Source organism: Colossoma macropomum, unplaced genomic scaffold (assembly GCF_904425465.1).
Source record: "Colossoma macropomum unplaced genomic scaffold, Colossoma_macropomum, whole genome shotgun sequence".
NCBI lineage: Eukaryota > Metazoa > Chordata > Actinopteri > Characiformes > Serrasalmidae > Colossoma > Colossoma macropomum.
Window position 1 is genome coordinate 8,966,562 of NW_023494806.1, and position 19,953 is coordinate 8,986,514.

Below are 19,953 nucleotides of genomic sequence, written 5' to 3' on the forward strand. Positions count from 1 at the left end.
GGAGTCCTGTGGTGTGAGCCTGTAGAAAGTGTTTGCCCTCTCTTAGAGTCCCAGACTGCCTGGGCAGAGACAAGGGGCATTTCCGCTGTTAAATGCCTCGCAGTAGGTACAGAACAGCTGTGCACTGGCTCAACAGACTCTGAAGTCTAATAAATAAATCACAAGTATCTTGCCTTAAGTGTGATGTGCCCTTATGGGTGCTGCTACTGCTCATTCCTAATCACTCCCTCTGAGTAGATGTCAGTCAGAAGTGGTTCTATGTCCTCATCCCTTCACCCTGAAGGTTTCACTCTTTGCTGAAAAGAACCTTTCACAAAGAATGGATCAGCAGGAATGATCATAAACCTTGTTACATTTTGAAATATGAGGGACTGTCAGTGATGGTATATGTATAAAGCAATCTCGTGGGGCAGTAATACTGGTTGACTAAGAAGGGCTGCTGCTTTACTTAGAAGAGCTGCTATTTACACACATGTTGGTACGTGTTTCCTTCTTAAGGTAAGCTCTTCATGTGTTTCTGTCTGCCCCCTTCCTCATGACACCATGACATAGTGTCATAATAAAACTATATTTTAAGAGCATTTCACGATACAAATTTCTTTTTGATAAGTTAGAACTGACAAAGTAGAGCTGGGCAGTATGTTAATATTAATTGTTCTTGTGATAAATTATGTCACAACATGTCACAGTATCCTTTTCTGAGCATTTTGTGGATATCATTAGTACTCAACACTTTCCAACTACATGTTTTATTACAAAGAATGTATAATTAGCCCTGTTTAATTGGAAACAGTTCAGCACAGTATGTAAAATATTAAATACAAATAATTGGATTCAGTTTTGGTGTTTTTAAATATGGGACTGCTTTGTATGTTCCAACTTATCAGATGTCAGAAAAAAAAATATCATGACATACATTGTTAAAATACATATATATATATATATATATATATATATATATATATATATATATATATATATATTAACAATGTCAGTATGTATATATGTGTGTGTGTGTGTGTGTGTGTGTGTATATATATATATATATATATATATATATATATATATATATATATATATATGTATGTGTATGTATATATGTATATTTTATTTATTTATTTATTTTTTACTGAAGGGCAGGATTCGTAAGGCTACACAACACCTACATATGTGACACCTACAGATGTTTTCATGACAACTAACACCTTCATAAAGGCTTATTCCAACAGTTGTCATAACAGTTACTGCAGTGAAATGACATTTAAAACTGACAAAAGCAGCCTTTATAATAATTCATACACCTTTTATAAATGTTACTTTAGGTTTATGTTCTCATTAAAGGTTTATGTTGGTGTCAGGTAGCCTTCCAAATACTGGCCCTTGGTAAAGTGTTACTGAGTGTAATCTTAAAATTACCTTAACCTTAAAGGGCCCATATCCTGCTTTTTCTTGAATTTTATTTTTATTGTTTTTCTCTTCCAATTATAACATTTGTGTGGTTTTATTTACCAAAAATGGCCATAATTAATTTTTTACATGAGCATTTTTTCTTTGTCCCTGTTTTTGCCTGTTTTTGTGAATGAGCCAGTCAGTCAGAGTCCATTTACATATACAAGTTTAAGGAACAGTAACAGAAACAGGCTGTTTTTTATAGGAGTGTTTCAGCTCATATATGGACTGTATGGACTGGGGAGCTGTATGAGCTGTATGTTTTAAAACTTTGGTGTGTTTATGTATTATTTCAGACTCATTTATTCCAAAAAAGCAAGTTAAATTCAGTTTTTTTGTAATGTGTGCCCTTTAACCTCAGTGACTGAAAAAAAACATCTTCTGTTTCAGGTCAGCCCTGTTTTTCCTGGTTTTCTTTCATGAATTTCTTACAAAGTCATGAAAATATACAGAAACACACACAGGCATTCTACCATGGGGATTGTGATGTCAATACTGGCCTATAAATACTCATTAGCCACAAAGCCCCATCCCCCTAAGTGGTGTTAGTGGTCTGCTCTTAAGCTGGGGGGTAAATTATAGACCTCACAGATGGAGCGTTCCATGTAGACTCTGGAGGAGGGGGCTGGGCTGTTTACATGTAAACATTCCAGAGCCAGACACCCCACAACAGGCTAATAACAAGGTTGCAAAGCACCGAAGTCCCTTCACCACAATTCTGGTTAAAGTGTAAACAGGTCTGACCTAAGCAGCGGGACGAAGATTCACACATGTACATGGTTTGCGTGCGGATGTGTCTGTCCTCATGCGTAAGAGCCGTCAATGTCTGCTTTGAGTCGTGCCCCTCTGTTGATCATTTACTCGGCGGGGTGAGGTCATCGTCAAGCTATAAGGTGACGCCCTGATAGGGCTCAATTAGTGCCTACATCATTGCTTATCTCTCTTTGGGGTACAGTAATACTGATGTACGATGTAGAAACTGCGTAGAGTTAATGGGTATGTTGGGTAAGACTAATTAGTGACGATTTGAGAGCTCTTGAAGGTTTATTCCAATTATGGCTCGGTACAGTTATTAGCAGGTACAGTACCTGCTCATTTTTCCCATATGACTTTCGTAAGACCCCTGGGAGAAGGAAGACAATTAGCTCGCACTCTTGCTGTTTTCTGAGTGACCTTCATAAAAGATTCATGTACTTTTTTTTTTCTTTTTTGGGGATCTGAGGGCTAGGGCTGCTGTGATTGCTCACTTGAACTCAATCTGGGGAAAAAGAAAACTGATTAAAATTTATCTTCTTGATGGATTTGCACTGATTAGTGGGCAATTTGTCCAATGCTAATGCATATACTTACTTACATGATGCATTTACATGCTTTTTTTTTAACTAAATAGTGGTAAAAAGTGCATGAATATTAAGTTTTTTTAAAGGCTTCCTCATTTATAAAGCATTTTGCAGTCTTTGAAAGGGTATGCATTGTTTATTATCCCTCAATTGTGTTCATTTTCATAGTTTGGCCTCATTTTTAAACCTCTGATTACTCAATTACTCATCAAAATAATCACTAGCTTACTCGATTACTAATATAATCAACAATGACCGCCCTAATCTGGACCCTCTGTGGCTGAAAGAAGAAGGCCTGCAATAGTATCCCTTCAGAAATCAAAGTGTAGTAAAAAGCTTGTGAAAAAGATCCACAGGAGCTGTTTTTATCTCCCCCTGGTTTTCGTTCAGACATTGTTTCAAGTGGGCTGCTGCTCTGTCTACGGAGCCCCTCTTCAAAAGCAAAAATGCATTTTGTAGTCAAACGAAAATAGCAGCAGGAGAAAATTGATCCAGGCTGATGTTTATTTTGGGCTGCGCCGAGTTTAATACTTCCTCTGGCTGATGCGCTGATACCCTGAATGGGAGAGCCTGCTGGAATAAAGCACTGAGATGGTCTAAACTGTCTGTAATTACCGCTTTCCTGAAACACTTATCTGGATAACTGTTTATTTCCACTGTTATTCATTTTAGGTGTATATTTATGTGTCGGTTTGAGAGAGTAGAAAGGGAGAATGTAGGAGGAAGAGAAAATGAATAACAAACTTTGTGGGGGGGAGAAAGGAGCAAAATGAATGGGTGAGAGGAGAAATGAAAGGCAAAGCTAGGGGGTTCGTAATGGAGGTGCTTTGTGAATTGAACTGTCCATAAATGCATTCTTTTATAGCAACCACTGTGAGGTTGGACAGACTTAGCAGTGTGAGGAATAGCAGCGTGTGACTGTCTTAGAATACATGACGCGGAGTGTTATTCATTTTAAATAATTTTTGGTTTGTGTGCATGTGAACGGTCACACATTTAGGATAGATTGGGAGTGGTCTTTTTGTTGTGTAATCCAGCTAATGTTAGTATGCTGGCAAATTTCTCGTTTCCAACCTGCCCAGTTTCTGTTAGTCCAGTTCGGTAATGTAGCACTTTAAACCGGAAACATAACGTTATGTAGCAGCTCTAAACAAAGAGCTGTAATTTCTCATTACAGTTAATGGGATTTTTGCAAACATTCTTTAAAGCGTGTCCAACTAGCAGCTTTTGCTACATATAAATGCATTTGTGGGTGGGGCATGGATAGGTCAATTACTTCATGAGCAGAAGTGAGGGAGGAGTGAGCTAGAGGATGAAAGAACAGAGCGAGGGAACAGGAGGAAGACGGGTGGAGGGCTGAGGAGCTTAGCAGCAGCAGCTCACAGCGGTGCTTCTCAGGAGTTTTAATAACCTCTCACACTGACCTTTACTGGCATTCAGAGAGAGCGAGAGAAAGCAAGGGAGTGAGAGAGAGAAAAAGAGGGAGCAGGAGACAGAGAGAGGGAGAGAGGGAGAAAGCGAGGGGGAGAGAGAGAAAGCGAGGGGTAGAGAGAGAGAGAAGGAAAGAACAGAAGAGATGGAGAGAGGGAGAAAGAAAGCAAGGTGAGAGAGAGAGAGAAGGCAAGGGGGAGACAGAGAGAAAGGGAGAAAGAGAAAGCAAGGGGGGGAGAGAGAGAGAGAGAGGGAGAGAGTGAGGGGGAGAGAGGGAGAAAGCAAGGGGTAGAGAGAGAGAAGGAAAGAAGAGAGGGAGAAAGAGAAAGCAAGAGGAGAGAGAAGGCGACGGGGAGGAGAGAGAGGGAGAAAGAGAAAGCAAGGGGGAGCGAGAGAAAAAGAAAGAGAGGTGGAGAGAAGGAAAGAAGAGAGAGTAAGAAAGAGGGAGAAAGAGAAAGCAAGGGGGGTTGAAAGAGAGAAAGCAAGGGGGGGAGAAAGAGAGAAAGCAAGGGGCAGAGAGAGAGAGAAGGAAAGAGGAGTGAGAGAGAAGGAAAGTGGAGCGAGAGGACAAGGGAGAGGGAAGACAAGAAAATAGAGAAAACAGAGAGAAGACGGAAGACGGAGATTGGGATAGTGTGGAGTGAGACCAAGTGAGAAAGACAGAAAGAAAAGGGAATGTGAGAGAGAGGGCAAGGGAGAGACAGACAGAAGAGAAAGGCGAAAGAGAAAAGGCAGGGGGAGAGTGAGAAGAGTGAGAGAGAAGCCAGGAATATAGAGAGTTTGGCTTGCTGCATCTTGAGCTTGGTGTGGACGTTATTGGCCTATTAATGCATTTATGACAGCAGTGCTATAGATATGGGGCTCATATAAAAGCTTTTTTATGCTCACAAACAATAAAATCGCACATTCTGGCATTAAAGTGGTAACTCGAGTTTATTGTAGTCATTCAGACATAGCCGGTTTTCCACTGGCAGTACAAGGCCAGTGTAGCTAACATACGTCAAACCTATGTACATCAGTTACCATCTTGAGCTTGGAATAGATTTTATTGGCCTGTTAATGCTTTTATGATTATATTATTATAAATATGGTGCTCATATAAAAGCTTATGTTATGCACACAAGCCACACATTTTTTGTGCCCTATGTGTTTAGTGCTAGCTCGGCCCCCTGTTGTTTGTCTCGCTGACTGATGGGCAGTTGACATGCTGTGACTTCAGGGCTCACAGGCTGAGGTGACGCACCAAAAACCTAAAGGACACTCGCTGCCTTATTCATACAGACAGTATGTCAAGTACTCCAGGCCTCTGTGGATATGTATGTGACAGCTTATTCTGACACTTTCAGCATAGCATTAAGCATTTGGTGGGTGAGAAAAGTAGAGGTCACTTAGGCCCAATCCCATTTCTTATTTTTACCCCTACCCCTTGTTTTCGAGAGTCAAATTGCCCCTTGGAACTGAGTTACAAATTGTAGTGGTTGAAATATTCCTCTATGAAATGGGACGACCCTCAATAAGAAGAACACTACTTCATTAACAGGCTACTAGCAGTGCTCTATAGGCGACCCTGCCAGTCTGCAGTGATAGCAGAGGAACAGTGAAGTTCAGCAACCTCGCTGCTGGGCTTTAGTTACATTTAGGGCATCATATGCCTTCAAAAAGGGGGATTCAACAACAATTAGCATCGCCCACGCCTAATTCTTCGGTGATATGAAGCTGAAGTCAGCTATTTGCCAGCTTCTCAATCAAATTTTCCTGTTCCACCTTAAATGACGCTGCAGTTCTGACACCTGAGGCGCCAGAATGTAGTTGATACACCATTTAAGGTGGAATGGGAAATTTAGCTAGCTGGCTACCAAGACATCAGCATACTACTAGCGATTTTCTATGCTTGTTATAAAGAAAAGGGCCATAATACATTGAAACAACATTAGACAACATAATACAATGGATATTGGAATTTTTAACAGAGAAAATACTCACATTTATGGGTTTCTTTGGTCGCTTGCACAGTCTTCTTGCTGTTTTTTTCTTTTTTCTCATAACACTCCGTTTGGGGAAAAAAAAAAAAACTCAGTTTGGAGAGCCATGTAGCCCTAACACTTCGCCCTACCCCTCTATCTCAACAACCACCGGGACACCCTACCCCTAAGCACGAACACGCAAAACAAAGGGGTGAGGACTAAGTGGTAAGGGCCAGGGGTGAAATGGGATTGGGCCTTAGCCTGCTTTGTAGGTGTATTGGATAATGTTATACCTTGCTTTGTATTCTTAATATTGACAAAAATTGTCATTGGCCCTAAAGGGGAATTCCACCATTTTTAAAAATTCAGATCTTTAGATATAAAAAAATATCATTCAGAGTGGTTTGATGCGAAGCGGTTCATTGTACAGAAACTTATTCAGATTTTTACAGTGGTGCTGATAGGAACCACTGGGGTTCTGGTGTTTTCAGTGCAAAAATAGCCAGTTTATTTACAGTACAAATCAAACAGTAAACCTACACGTGTTTTTATGTAATGTTAATGATTTGTTTTTTCCCTTTGTATCTCTCACCCATGAATGTGTTTTAAAAAAAAATATGTTTTACTATCTTCAAACAATATCTCAGGCTCCAGGCAACATATTCTTAACCATTTCATGTGATAACCTTCCTTTAGTGGTATTAAACTCTTCAGAAGTCTGGTTCCCATCACGAGCACTGTGAATAACTGTGACTTGGATAGAACGGTATGTTTCACTTTAAACCCCTCTGAAAGACTTGGTTTACATCTTAATGATTGAACAATGCAGACATTTGGGAAAAAGGAAAAAAAGCAGTAGAATCCCCCTTTAACTGCTACACAAAGTGTATAAACGATGTAAAACTATAAAAATGTATATAATTTACAAAGCTTACAATAGACTTAAACTACATTAAGCTTATTATGTGTGCTTGAAAGCAGGTCAGTATTTACATATTTAAGTTCAGGTCATGGTAAATTGTGCTAATGAATATTATGCACATGTATACATTATTCCAGCTGTGATCATCTTTCTGACAGTGTCTAAGATCTTTGTGGTCATTTCTTTGATGACAGGACAGAGATCATTCTGTCTCTCACTCTCTCACTCACTCTCTCTCTCTCTCAGTGAGTGAGAGAGCAGTGTGTTGTCTCAGTAAGGATTAACTGTGCTGTGTCGATGCTGCAGTTCTCACATTCCTAACTGCAGTTCTCACAATCCCTTCAAACTGAATCAAACTCGCACACACACACACAGACCCCTACTGAATCAGTCAATGGCCTCTTTGTCCATCCACCCATCTCTTTCTTCTGTCTACCCATCCGTATGTCTATCCCTCCTTCCGCTCCACTGTGTTCTGCTGGTCACTTAGCACAGCCTGTGGGATTTTTCATGAGCTTTATTTAAAACATCCTTAATTTTTTAGCATGAATGTTGATGATCTCAGCACAGTATTGTGGTAGCTTTGTGTTCTGTGGTTTGGTTTTATTTCCTGTTTATTATTTATATTTGTTTTAGTATTATTATTATTATTATTATTATTATTATGTATTTAAAACTATTTTATTATTATTTTTTATTTTATTCATCTTATTATGTTATTATTTATATTATACATTATTTTATTTATGCACTGAGATTTATGTAAAATGGCGAATTTGCATGTTCCTTTTTTCTTATCATTATGTAAAATTTTCTTTATTTATACATTTTTATTAATATTTGTATTCAGTTTGTGTGGATTTTTATCACAGCATAGTCATGCATAGTGTTTGAGGTACACTTCAGTAGTATGGTTTTGTTTGCCTTATATTTTATTCTATTTTTATGTTGTTTTGTTTTAATTTATTTATGCTCTGAAAGTCATGGAAAATATCCTCAAATTGCAATTGCACGTTTTTTTTTTTTCTTTTATCTCAGGACATCATAAGGAGAGTGGCAAAGTTTCATTTTATTTACGCTGTTTTTGTTTATCTCAGCAAAGTCAGATGTGAGTGTTGTGATGTTTACTTCAGTTGTTTGTGATAAACTGTGTTGTGTTCTCTGTGTGGTCCACAGGGTCGTGTGGAAGTGGAGGCTGGTAATGAAAATATGAAGTTTGAGACAGGTCCCTTCTCCTACTACGGTGTCATGGCACTTAGTGCCCCCACACTAGGTAAGACACTCACACACAGATATCCAACGTTTCTTCACCTTGTCTTGTCACAATCTGTTTCCTTTTTTAAAAAAATGTGTTCTATTGCTTTTTAACAGAAAGGACAACAAAAAATTAAAGCCTGTTGTCAACAGCAGTAACAAAAATTGCATCAAATTGGAGACAAAAAGCAAAGAGTTTACATAAACATTATTTGAAGTAGATCGTATAATTGTAGTGCATCGCTAACGGTTATCTGACTCAGTCAACTGAGTGCACGTCCGTTGTTAAAATAAGATCAGAAAGTTTTTATGTAGGCGATTAAAGCATATGTCAATATTGCCGAGCTCAACCTACAACAGTAATTTTATAGAATAATACGTGTGTAATCCGTTCAAAGGGCCACCCAGCTTCAGACCATGGGAAGAACCACAGTGCTGGAAATGTTTATGTATGAAATCATATTGTGTCACTGCCACCTAGTGGTGATAGTTACTCTTTACATTCTGCTCTCCATTGCAGAGAGGTCAGCACTGTATTTTTAGTTAGTTTTGTTTCTTTGGTTGTGCTTGTCTTTTTTGGGTTCTGTATTTTATTCTTGGGTATATTCTTACATCTCACATATATATATATATATATAAACCGATCAGGCATAACATTATGGCCACTTCCTTGTTTCTACGCTCATTGTCCATTTTATCTGCACTTTGTAGTTCTACAATTACAGACTGTAGTCCATCTGTTTCTCTGATACTTTGTTAGCCCCCTTTTACCCTGTTCTTCAATGGTCAGGACCCCCATGGACCCTCACAGAGCAGGTACTATTTGGGTGGTGGATCATTCTCAGCAGGAACACTGATGTGGTGGTGGTGGTGTGCTGGTATGAGTGGATCAGACACAGCAGTGCTGCTGGAGTTTTTAAACACCTCAGTGTCACTGCTGGACTGAGAATAGTCCACCATCCAAAAATATCCAGCCAACAGCATCCTGTGACCACTGATCCACTCAGACCAGCGCAACACACACTAACACACCACCACCACATCAGTGTCACTGCAGTGCTGAGAATCATCCACCACCCAAATAGTACCTGCTCTGTGAGGGTCCATGGGGGTCAAGACCACTGAAAAACAGGGTAAAAGGGGGCTAACAAAGTATGCGGAGAAACAGATGGACTACAGTCTGTAATTGTAGACCTACAAAGTGCACCTATATAGTAAGCGGAGCTGATAAACAAGGAGGTGGTCATAATATTATGCCTGATCAGTGTGTGTGTGTGTGTGTGTGTGTGTGTGTGTGTATATGTGTATGTGTATATATATATAATATATATATTACATTCTCCCTCTCTCACATATACACACAGTCTGTCTTGCTTTGTTTTCTTCTCGTGTCTTTTCTCTCTTTCTCTGTGCTCTGACTCATTTTCATGCACTCTCTCTTTCTCTCTCTTTCTGTCTTTCTGCCCTCTCTCATTCTCATATGCTCTAAGTTTCTCTCTCCCTCTTTCTTCTTCTCTTTCTTTCCAAGCTCCACAGTCTGTTTTGCTTTGTGTTATTCTCATTTAAACTTTCTGCTCTCTCTCTCTCCTCACTTCTATTTCTTTTAAACATCCACCCTTTCTAATGGCTTGTCATTTTGTTTTCACCTCCACCCCAGTGAAAGTCTCTCGCCCTCGTCATTTCTCTCTAAAGAGGCTTTCTCTCTTCTCCCGTTTCCCAGGTAACCATCGGCATGTCGGGTTACTCTAACCCCAGGCTGAAATAACTGTTGCATCAGCACCTAATGGTTAAAATTAGTAACAAGGGCAATGAAGGTTTAGAATGATGATTCTAAATCGGCATTAAGCAATGTCAGTAACTTAAATTAAATGTGAATGATGGAAGACAGGCAGTTAGCATGGCCACACTGCTATCTTCTTACCCATATCAAGTTTTCTACTGGAGGATTGTTGCTTTGACTTCAGTTGTGTTTATTAGAGCAATGGTTAGTTCCTTAATAGGGAATTCCACTGATTTTTCAAAGTATCTGCATCATTACATGATTGAGATGTAAACAAAGGCATTCAGAGTGTTTTGATGTGAAATAGTTCACTGTTTACGTGACAGTTGAGAGAGCCTTACTGACTTAGATTACTGTATCTGTGGCGGTGATGGGAACCAGGAGTCGAGATGTCTACAACACAAATATAGCCATTTTACTTACTATGCAAAACCACCTAAGAATGTGACTTTTGAGTTTTTTATATGTAATGTTGATAATGATAAAATAGTGGAAAACCTGAAAAAATTCACTTTTCTTTGCTGACTATTTTGCTTAACACCCCCGTACGTACCTCTCCACCCTAAAAAAAAAAACCTTTTAGGCCAAAACCTCAAAACTCTTGTAAAAAATGTCTCAGCCAGAATGACTGTTTCATGTAATGACTTTCTTTGATGGAGCTTTTAGGCGCATGAAACACTTCAGACATCTGGTTCCTATCACCACCACTGTGAACAACTCTGACTCGAGAACGGAGCATTTCACATTAAACTACTGTGAATGCCTTTGTCTTCATCCTAACCATTTAATTAACCAAAAATTTTGAAAAATGGGTGGAATACCCCTGTAACCAGTTCTAAGAGGTGATGGTGCAGACCACTGTAATTATAGAGGGGAAAATTCTGGTCATGCTCTTAAATCTGACCCCTAGGACCATCACAGTGGAGCATTCCATCTGAGCTAAATCACTGAACTTTCCAGTGCCCCTCATTAGTTAGCCTCCTCATAGTTTGACTTAAATGGATCCTTAAAATTGTGACTGGATAAGTTTTCCTGGTCTGTGCCCTGTGACTTAATAAGGTCAAGTCCACAGTTTGCTTGTTTATCAGGAGTCTGCCAGGAGGGGGAGCCAGTTGACAACTGCAATAACCGATTCACTGTTTACATGCCAGTTAAAGGTTTAATTAGACTCCTACCTGTTAGATTAAAGAGGAATTCCACTAGTTTTCACAATGAGGTGATTGGCAAGAAGCGTTTAGTGCTTCGAAAAGTTATCTCATAGAAACACAGGAAGCTATTATAGAAATAATTGCCAATATGTTGCATTATGCGTAATGGTTTGTGTAAATATAGTTGTGACCTATTTTCTGACCCATATAAAGTGTTCTCCTAGAAGACTGTTGCTTTAACTTTTGTTTTCTTGTGTTGTGTTCACTTTTGGCCTAAAACCTGTTGTAAGGCAAAATAGTACACAAACAAAGCTTGTTTACCATATGTTATCATTATTAACATTCCAAATAAATGACTTTGTGGTCATTTTGGGTAAATTTGGGCAAATAAAATAGGGACTGGGTCCTGTCTCCACCATTGTTAAAAAAATGGAGTAGTTTCTCTGCAGTGCAAATCACTCCGCGTGACAATGAAATTTGGAAAAAAAAAGTGGAATTCCCCTTTAAAATACACATTTTCCCCATTATCTCAAATTCACCCATATCACAGGTACAGTGAAAGGCTCCTAATTATCCAGCGTGTTCCTGTGTTTGAAATGATTGCCTGCTCTGCATAAGTGCTGCTCTGCATGTACAAAAGGTCTTATGAGGTTTCAAAATATCAAAAATAAATATAGTTCATCAGCCAAGACATATTTGGTGTCCAAAATGTGCTACTTTAGTTTTGCAGCTGAAGCTATGTGAGGCTAATGTAGCTAACAAGTAATGGAAGCTTATAGCCACTGGTTAACATCATGCAGTTAGAGGTCATCTCAGGTCCTTATGTTCCCAGGCTCTGTGTTCCATCTTGGTAATTGCTTCAGACAAATTGCTTTTCTGATTGAACACTTCAGTGAACAAGAGTGAAAACAATATTAACAACATTGCAAAGTATTACAAAAGTTGGCACTCATGGTAGCAATGGAATCTTCCAGCCCCTGTCAGCTTGCCCCTCACCATTCCCCCGTCTCAGGCTTGTTACTTTATTCTGCTAACTTGCTAGTGAGCAAGCTAACTGCTGCACAACCAGCCACAACAACAAAAGAAGGGCAGTGAACCACACCTAAACCAAGTTTTTGTATTCTGCACTCTGAAAAATGGTTTGAATTACAAGTTTGCTTAATAAGAAGTGCATTCTTATTGAAAAATCTGTTCCTCATTGTTCTCTATATTAGCTTTGATGACCCATTGTCATTGATTATGAACTTAGGTACCCCTTCATATCGCTGATGACTAATAAATGATGACTATACAGGAGAAGGAAAAAACATACTTTACTTTTAATGTAAGTCAGTAGAACCAGACGTTATCCCAAGTCGTTTTGGGCTGTTTCTTTGGGTCCATTCTTCATGAAATTTACACACATTGTATGGGCAACAGGCATTTTCAAATTATGTCAAAAACTGTGAAAAATGACAAAAATGGAGATGGAGGTTTTCTTACGACAGCAGCAAAACACTCCTTTAATGTATCGTGTTGAGGTATGATGTATCATATAAAGAGCTGACCTCAGGAACACTTCCTCACAGCCTTGTAGCTTCAGTGCAAACTTCATACATCAAATATATCTTGGCTGATGAACCACATTAGAAGTAAGGGAAAATTGTGTTGCTATAACGTTGACTAAAATGGCATCTGTGACAATGTGACTATGTAGCTAATAATTAATGGAAGCTTATGGCAACCGGTTAACCTTGTGCAAACTGCATGCTTAATTCATTACACATAAGCCTCTGAGCTGTTGAGTAATCTCAGTGGGTGTGCTTATGTGGTTTGTGATATGATCTAGTGCTATCTATAGAAATGAACAAAAGAACAAAAAATCGGGCGTCTGTACAACTGTTGCTTAACAGTGTTTCAACATGCTCATTCCAATGCAAAGATAAAGAAGCATATTTCAGACACTTAACATGTCTGGGCTAATTGAGTTTGATTTTTGGCCAAACTGCTTTGTATTTTTAATTTTTTTTTCCTGAAATATATCTGTATGTATTATGTTGGTGTACTTACATCAAACCGATACTTCATGAGGCATTAAGTACGCCTCCTTGTGTCTGCACTCCATTTCATCAGCTCCACTTAACATATAGGTGCACATTGTAGTTCTGCTATTACAGACTGTAGTCCATCTGTTTCTCTACATACTTTGTTAGCCCCCTTTTATCCTATTTTTTACTGGTCAGGAGCACCACAGAGCAGGTATTATTTGGGTGGTGGAATATTCTTAGCAGTGCAGTGACACTGACGTGGTGATGGCGTGTTCATGTGTGTTGCACTGGTATGAGTGGATCAGACACAACAGTGCTGCTGGAGTTTTTAAACACTATCACCTCACTGTCCACTCTATTAGACACACCTACTTTGCTGGTCCTCGTTCAGCCATTTCATGACAAACAATTGAGGGAGACGGCGAGTGGAAGCAAAAAACGTATCTTTTATTTTTCACATTAAGTTGTTTAAAAATGGTTTGCAAACCACAAGGATGGCACTACTAAAGTGAGTTGACTACTAGTGGTTAAAGCCCACTCCAGCAAAGCCAACTCGCCAAAGATGGTCTGAAATTTTACCTGCAGAAGAGGGATATGAAGAAAAAAAAGGGCTCCAGCTATTCACATCAGAAAGCCTTTTAAATCAGACCAAAAACCTGCACACTGGTGTGTCTCAGTAGCCAGTCAGGTCCATGCTCTGCCTCTCAGTTTCACCTGCAACAAACTCAGAGCAAAACAAACCAGACAGCCAAGAGGGTCGTCACACCCACCTCCCTCAAAAAAAAGAAATGGCATACCAAACACAAAAATGGTCTGTATACACCACCAACCACTGCAAATGTGTGAAGGAAACTTATTGTTTATTATTCTTGATCATGCCCCATCCAGTGCATCCTTCACAACCCGTGCCATGGGAAATTTAAAGACAACAAAGACAGGCCAAAACAGCAGTAATGAACTGACTTTAATATGAAGACACTGGTACCCGTGACAATGCGTCCACTATTACATTATCCACAATTTGATGTGGTAAATCTCAAGAGCAAAGGCTGCAAGAACAGACACCAGCGCATCAAATGTTGATTTGGGTTCTGCAGAGGAAAAAGAAATGTTAGAGTGTTGTAATCACAGAAGACCACCAACAGAAACCAGCCTCGTCCAAAATAGACATCGGAATTTTGCAGAACCCAGACTAAAGCAAGAACTTACCTTTCAATTATCAAGTAATGAAGTTGATAAAAACACATTCTGGGTGTTTAACACCTTGATCATCTGCCTCTAACAAATCCACCCCAGCTCCTATCTTGCTGGCATCCACCTGAATCTTAAACGGCTGATTTAGCTGTGGAGCCTTCAACACAGGAGCTGAAGCAAGAAGGGTTTTAACAAAAAAGCAGACCGACAAGCCATGGTCCCCAACAAATTAGGCACCCAACTTCAGTAAATCAGTGAGAGGTGCAACTACTGTTGAAACATTTTCACAAAACCCCCACTTTCTCTCACCATCCCGAGTAAACGCATCAGTTCCTTTTTGGTGGTTGGAGGTGGTTACTGAGCTATAGCTCATCTGTTGCTGCACAGTTTGTGTTGGTCATCCTCTAGTCCTTCATCAGTGGTCACGGGACACTGCCCACAAGAAGCTGTTGGGTGGATATTTTTGCTTGGTGGACTATTCTCAGTCCAGCTGTGACACTGAGGTGTTCAAAACTCAAGCAGCACTGCTGTGTTTGATCCACTCGTACCAGCGCAACACACACTAAAACATCACCACCACGAGCTGAGAATGATCCACCACCCAAATAATACTTGCTTTTTGGTGGTCCTGTGGGGGTCCTGACCATTCAAAAAAAGGGTAAAGGGGGAAACAAAGTATGCAGAGAAACAGATGGACTACAGTCTGTAATTGTAGAACTACAAAGTGCACCTATATAGTAAGTGGAGCTGATAAAATGGACAAAGAGTAGAAACAAGGAGGTGTACTTAATGAAGTGGGTGGGCAGTGTATATTTTCGTGTGTTGGTGGGATGTGATGCGAGAACCTTGGTACGTTGGCAATGCCTAACCTGAGTTAATATCTTTCGACCTTCTTCCACAAGATCATAAAATGGTTGTTGAAATGGTGTTGCATTCCATTTTCCCATTTTCTCTTAACCCCACCCCATTCCCCTCATCCCCTCATTCCCCTCCCCTCACCCCATTCCCCTCATCCCCTCACCCCATTCTCCTATCCATAAGTGGCAAGTTTTTATGTTTTATTTCATGTAATTAATTATTGATTTATTTATTTATTGTTCTTTAAAAAAAGTTAACGTCATACGTACTCACACATCAGAGCATATATATATTGGGCCTGTTCTGTCTGTTTTGCATGCATGTGTGGATGCAGATTTTTTTTTTTCTTCCTTTGGTTAATCCAATTTCTGTGTGTTATAATGTGCTGTGCAAATATAGTTCTATTGTTGCTGCTGTTATTGGAATTCAAATAATTTTTAGTAGTATTATTATACAGCAGGTGAGTATAGTGTTTATTTCGGTGTCACACCATTCTGCACTTCTGTATATGTGTGTATTTCAGAGTTCCGCTCGCCATCTCATCTCAGCGGTTTGAACCGTTCAGCATCTCTGAACTACACTGACCGCACTGAGTCACAGTCCATCAGCGGCAGCAACACACAGCTCAACAGTGCCCCCTCTCCACAGTACATCCCCGACTTCAACGTACGCGCACTGACAGACCTTCAGATTGTCAAGGTAAGAATTTTCTGTTTTGCCCCTGTACAGTGCAGTTCACTTTGACGTTAAAGGCTGTTCCGTTACTTTTAGCTCAAGTAAAGTTTAATAGATGACACCTCAGAGGGATGAGGGATCAATTCAGCATCTACACTCTCTCACTCTTCCCCTCTCTCTCTCTCTCTCTCTCTCTCTCTCTCTCTCTCTCTCTCTCTCTCTCTCTCTCTCTGTCTCTCTCACTCAGATCACTCGATCACAGTATCAGAATGGTCTCATAGCGTCACGGTTGGACAGCTCACCCCAGTCTCCAGACAGCGGACACGCACAAGTGGACCAGAACACACCTGTGGAGAACAACACACCTGTAGTGCCTCAGTCTCTTTCAGAACACACGCTCACACTGCCCCTCACAGACACACCCCCGGACGAACACACGTCGCTCCTGAACGAGCAGAACTGCTTGCCTGCGCGCCAGGCGGGCCACAATATACACAGCGATAGCGCCATCTGACGCACACTTACTTACACGCACATTTCAAACAGACTGCTATATGTGCACAGAGACTGACGTCAATAACAGTGATTGCTATACACGTACTGTGTCTGCAGCTTGGCAGATCCAGGAGAAGATATGACTTATTCACTTACTCACTCACATACATACACACTCACTCAGACCTTGACAACTGATATTCTCCAGCCACACAAACTCACAGTACATGCGCCATAACAGTTGCCAACAAAAGGATGGAGACAGAATTGTCTGGGTGTGCAAGAGAGACAAAGAGAGAGAAAGAGTGTGTGTTTTCTGGTCCTGGAAGAGATGACCACTTAACTGACCAGTGTTAGTGTGAACTGAAAGGGTTCCCTCTCCAAACACAATCCTTGGGGCGTTTTTTAAAAATTGCACAAATTGGAGGAGGGATGCTTCTTTATAAACCAAAACATAGATATTTTATTTTTCGCACTTTTAAAAAAAAGAATGCTCACAGAGTGTCAATGTGATTCTCCGTGAGACAAGTTGTTAACATTAAAGCAACAGTCAAATTTACACAGTTTTCCTCCTTCGTCAAACATAGCCGATCTGACATGTTTAATGTCCGAAATTGCTTATTTAGTTTTTACACTTCAGCTAGTAAGTAATGGAAACTTATGCCAGCAACCTTGAAGCCTAATTTCTGTCAGTGTTTGTCATACAGTGTCTGAAACCACATAAGCAAGTCTGTTTAAGATTATTTAACAGCTTGACACAGTTAAGTGTATGATGCAGTGTGTACAGTGCAAATTGGTGCTGTATAATCTTCCATTGCTTGTTAGCTACATTAGCCTTATAGCTCCAGTGAAGAACTAAAGAAGCAAACACTGCTAATCGACTACATTTGGGGTAAAATGAAGATTATTTAAGTTATCGCTTTAAACCGCTTTGAATCTAAACTGTAAGGGAAAACGTGCATGCATGTGTGGGACGGACAAGTGAGGCAAAGTAAGTGTGTGAGTAGGTGAAAGTGAGCGAAAAAGAGTGCATACAAGTAAGTTAAAGGGGAATTCCACTATTTTTTTATCTTCTCTCTGCATAATTTATTCACTGAGATGTACACAAAGTCATTCAGAGTGGTTTTATTTGATGCGTCCATTGTATTGAAACTCAGTGACGTACTGATTTCTTTACAGTGGTGGTGATAGGAACCAGGTGCCACAGTGTGTACAATGCAAATATAGCCATTTTATTTACTATCCAAAACGACGAGTGACCCTTCAACTGTCCTCTGAGTTTATATGTATAATGGTAAAATAGTGGTAAATCTGACTTTCTTTGTGTACCGTTTTGCCTTACAACACCCTGCATGTACCTTTCCACCATGAATGGATTTCAAAAATATATTTTAGACCTCCTAATGTCTTTGGCATTATTCAGTGCATCTGTAACCATTTCATGTAATGAATTCCTAGGATTTAGTTTTTTGTAAAAGGTTCTGACTCGAAGTTTCTCTAGAACAGAGCATTTCCCATCAAACCTCCCCGAATGACTTTGTTCACACGGTAACCAGTTATTCTCCAGGGTATGTGTTTTATGATCATAAACATAATGATATATGCTTACAATTTACTGCTGAACCCAAAAAGATGCTCTTTGTATTTTTTTTTATAAAAATAATTTTTTACAGTGCATATCACTGAAGAGACACCATCTGAGATCCAGTTTATAGCTCAGATTTGTGGAAAAATGGGTCAACCACCGGTGGTTCCACAGAGTTAAAAAGGTTTTAACCACTTCTTTGCACAGAAATTTTTGAAAATCGGTGGAATTCCCCTTTAATAAAACCATGTGTTCCTGAAAAGCCTGCTTTAAAGAATCAACAGATTATTTAACCTATCATTTTAGTCGTACCAAGACACATCTCAGGGAGACACTGAGCACCATATACAACAAACCAACATGTTAAAAATTTTCAAAGGACTTTTGACCTTTCTCTGTTTATAAATGTACAACCAGAGGACAAGTGACCAAAAATGACAAAAAAACTGAAGCATGTTGTACAATTTCATCTCGTTTCAAGACATAGAGAAAGACGTAGCATATTGACTCCACGTATTATTACTGTAAGTCAACTATCTAATGGTTTTTTGAGCATCTGTTGGCTTTCTGTGCAGTCATGCTCGTGTGAATCAGTGTCTGTGTATGTGTGAGCTTGTGCGTAGTCGTTATGAAGTAACTTACGGTCATTGTAAATACCCCAAAGTGAACAAGCCATTCTAGTAAGGCAGTCTCTGTGGAAGTGGAATTCTTCTCCACTTCGGATGAAAACGTTTGCGTGTGTGCGAAAAGCTTTAAGACTTTGTGGTTCACTAGCTATTGGACTTGAAGTGAACCAACCAGAAGAAGATATATATATAAATACTGTATTTATTTTGCATAAGATTCAAGTTGTATATTTTTGAGGTCTTTTTGTGAAATGTACCTTTTTTTTTGTCTGTGTTTTATAATCTCTAATTCTGTTTCATGGTTAATGCTTTTAAATCAAGAAGCGTGTCTCGGTACTGATTCATGTATGTGTAAGAATGTGCTCCAGTTTTCAGACAATCTGTAGTTTCCTCGAAGCCAAACTTTTTACCTATGTAAAATATGACAGGGGTCCTGGAGGATATTGAGCTTTTTTCCTTTTTCTGTTTTTTTTTTCCACTGTGAGGAGTTTTGCTTTATACCAAATCTGGAAATCATCTTCAACGAACCGTATGCAGATGAACACTATTTTATGGACGAAAAGCAGCCTTTTTGAAGATTAGCCTAATAAATACTGGAAAGCCTCTGAATTGGAATCTGCAGCGTCTGTTTGTCATAAAAGAGGAAAAAGAGTTTCACTGTGTGTGTGTGTGTGTGTGTGTGTGTGTGTGTGTGTGATTGGTAGTGCTACAGTGGGGCAAAACAGTATTTAGTCAGCCACTGATTGTGCAAGTTCTCCTACTTAGATGAGAGAGGTCTGTAATTTTCATCATAGGTACACTTCAACTATGGGAGACAAAATGAGAAAAAAAAAATCCAGGAAATCACTTTGTAGGATTTTTTTAAAGAATTTATTTGTAAATTATGGTGGAAAATAAGTATTTGGTCAATAACAAAAGTTCAACTCAATACTTTGTAACATAACCTTTGTTGGCAATGACAGAGGTCAAATGTTACCTGTAAGTCTTCACCAGGTTTGCACACACTGTAGCTGGTATTTTGGCCCATTCCTCCATGCAGATCTCCTCTAGAGCAGTGATGATTTGGGGCTGTCGCTGGGCAACACGGACTTTCAACTCCCTCCACAAATTTTCTATGGGGTTGAGGTCTGGAGACTGGCTAGGCCACTCCAGGACCTTGAAATGCTTTTTACGGAGCCACTCCTTCGTTACCTGAGCGGTGTGTT

At 39.6% G+C, this 19,953-nt stretch overlaps 1 protein-coding gene across 2 annotated transcripts in view; it reads left to right on the forward strand.

Moving 5' to 3' along the window:
- Nucleotides 1-17,852, forward strand: part of LOC118827161 (metal transporter CNNM4) — a 51,092-nt gene extending 33,240 nt beyond the window's left edge. Inside the window, exons 5-8 of one of the 2 annotated variants that reach the window (XM_036598401.1) lie at nt 8,283-8,379; nt 10,018-10,080; nt 15,891-16,066; nt 16,290-17,852. In XM_036598401.1, coding sequence (XP_036454294.1) covers nt 8,283-8,379; nt 10,018-10,080; nt 15,891-16,066; nt 16,290-16,556 — 603 coding nt within the window. In that variant the 3' untranslated portion in view covers nt 16,557-17,852. The remainder of the gene's footprint in view (nt 1-8,282; nt 8,380-10,017; nt 10,081-15,890; nt 16,067-16,289) is intronic. The other variant, XM_036598402.1, reaches the window with a different exon arrangement.
- Nucleotides 17,853-19,953: the final 2,101 nt, after the last annotated feature.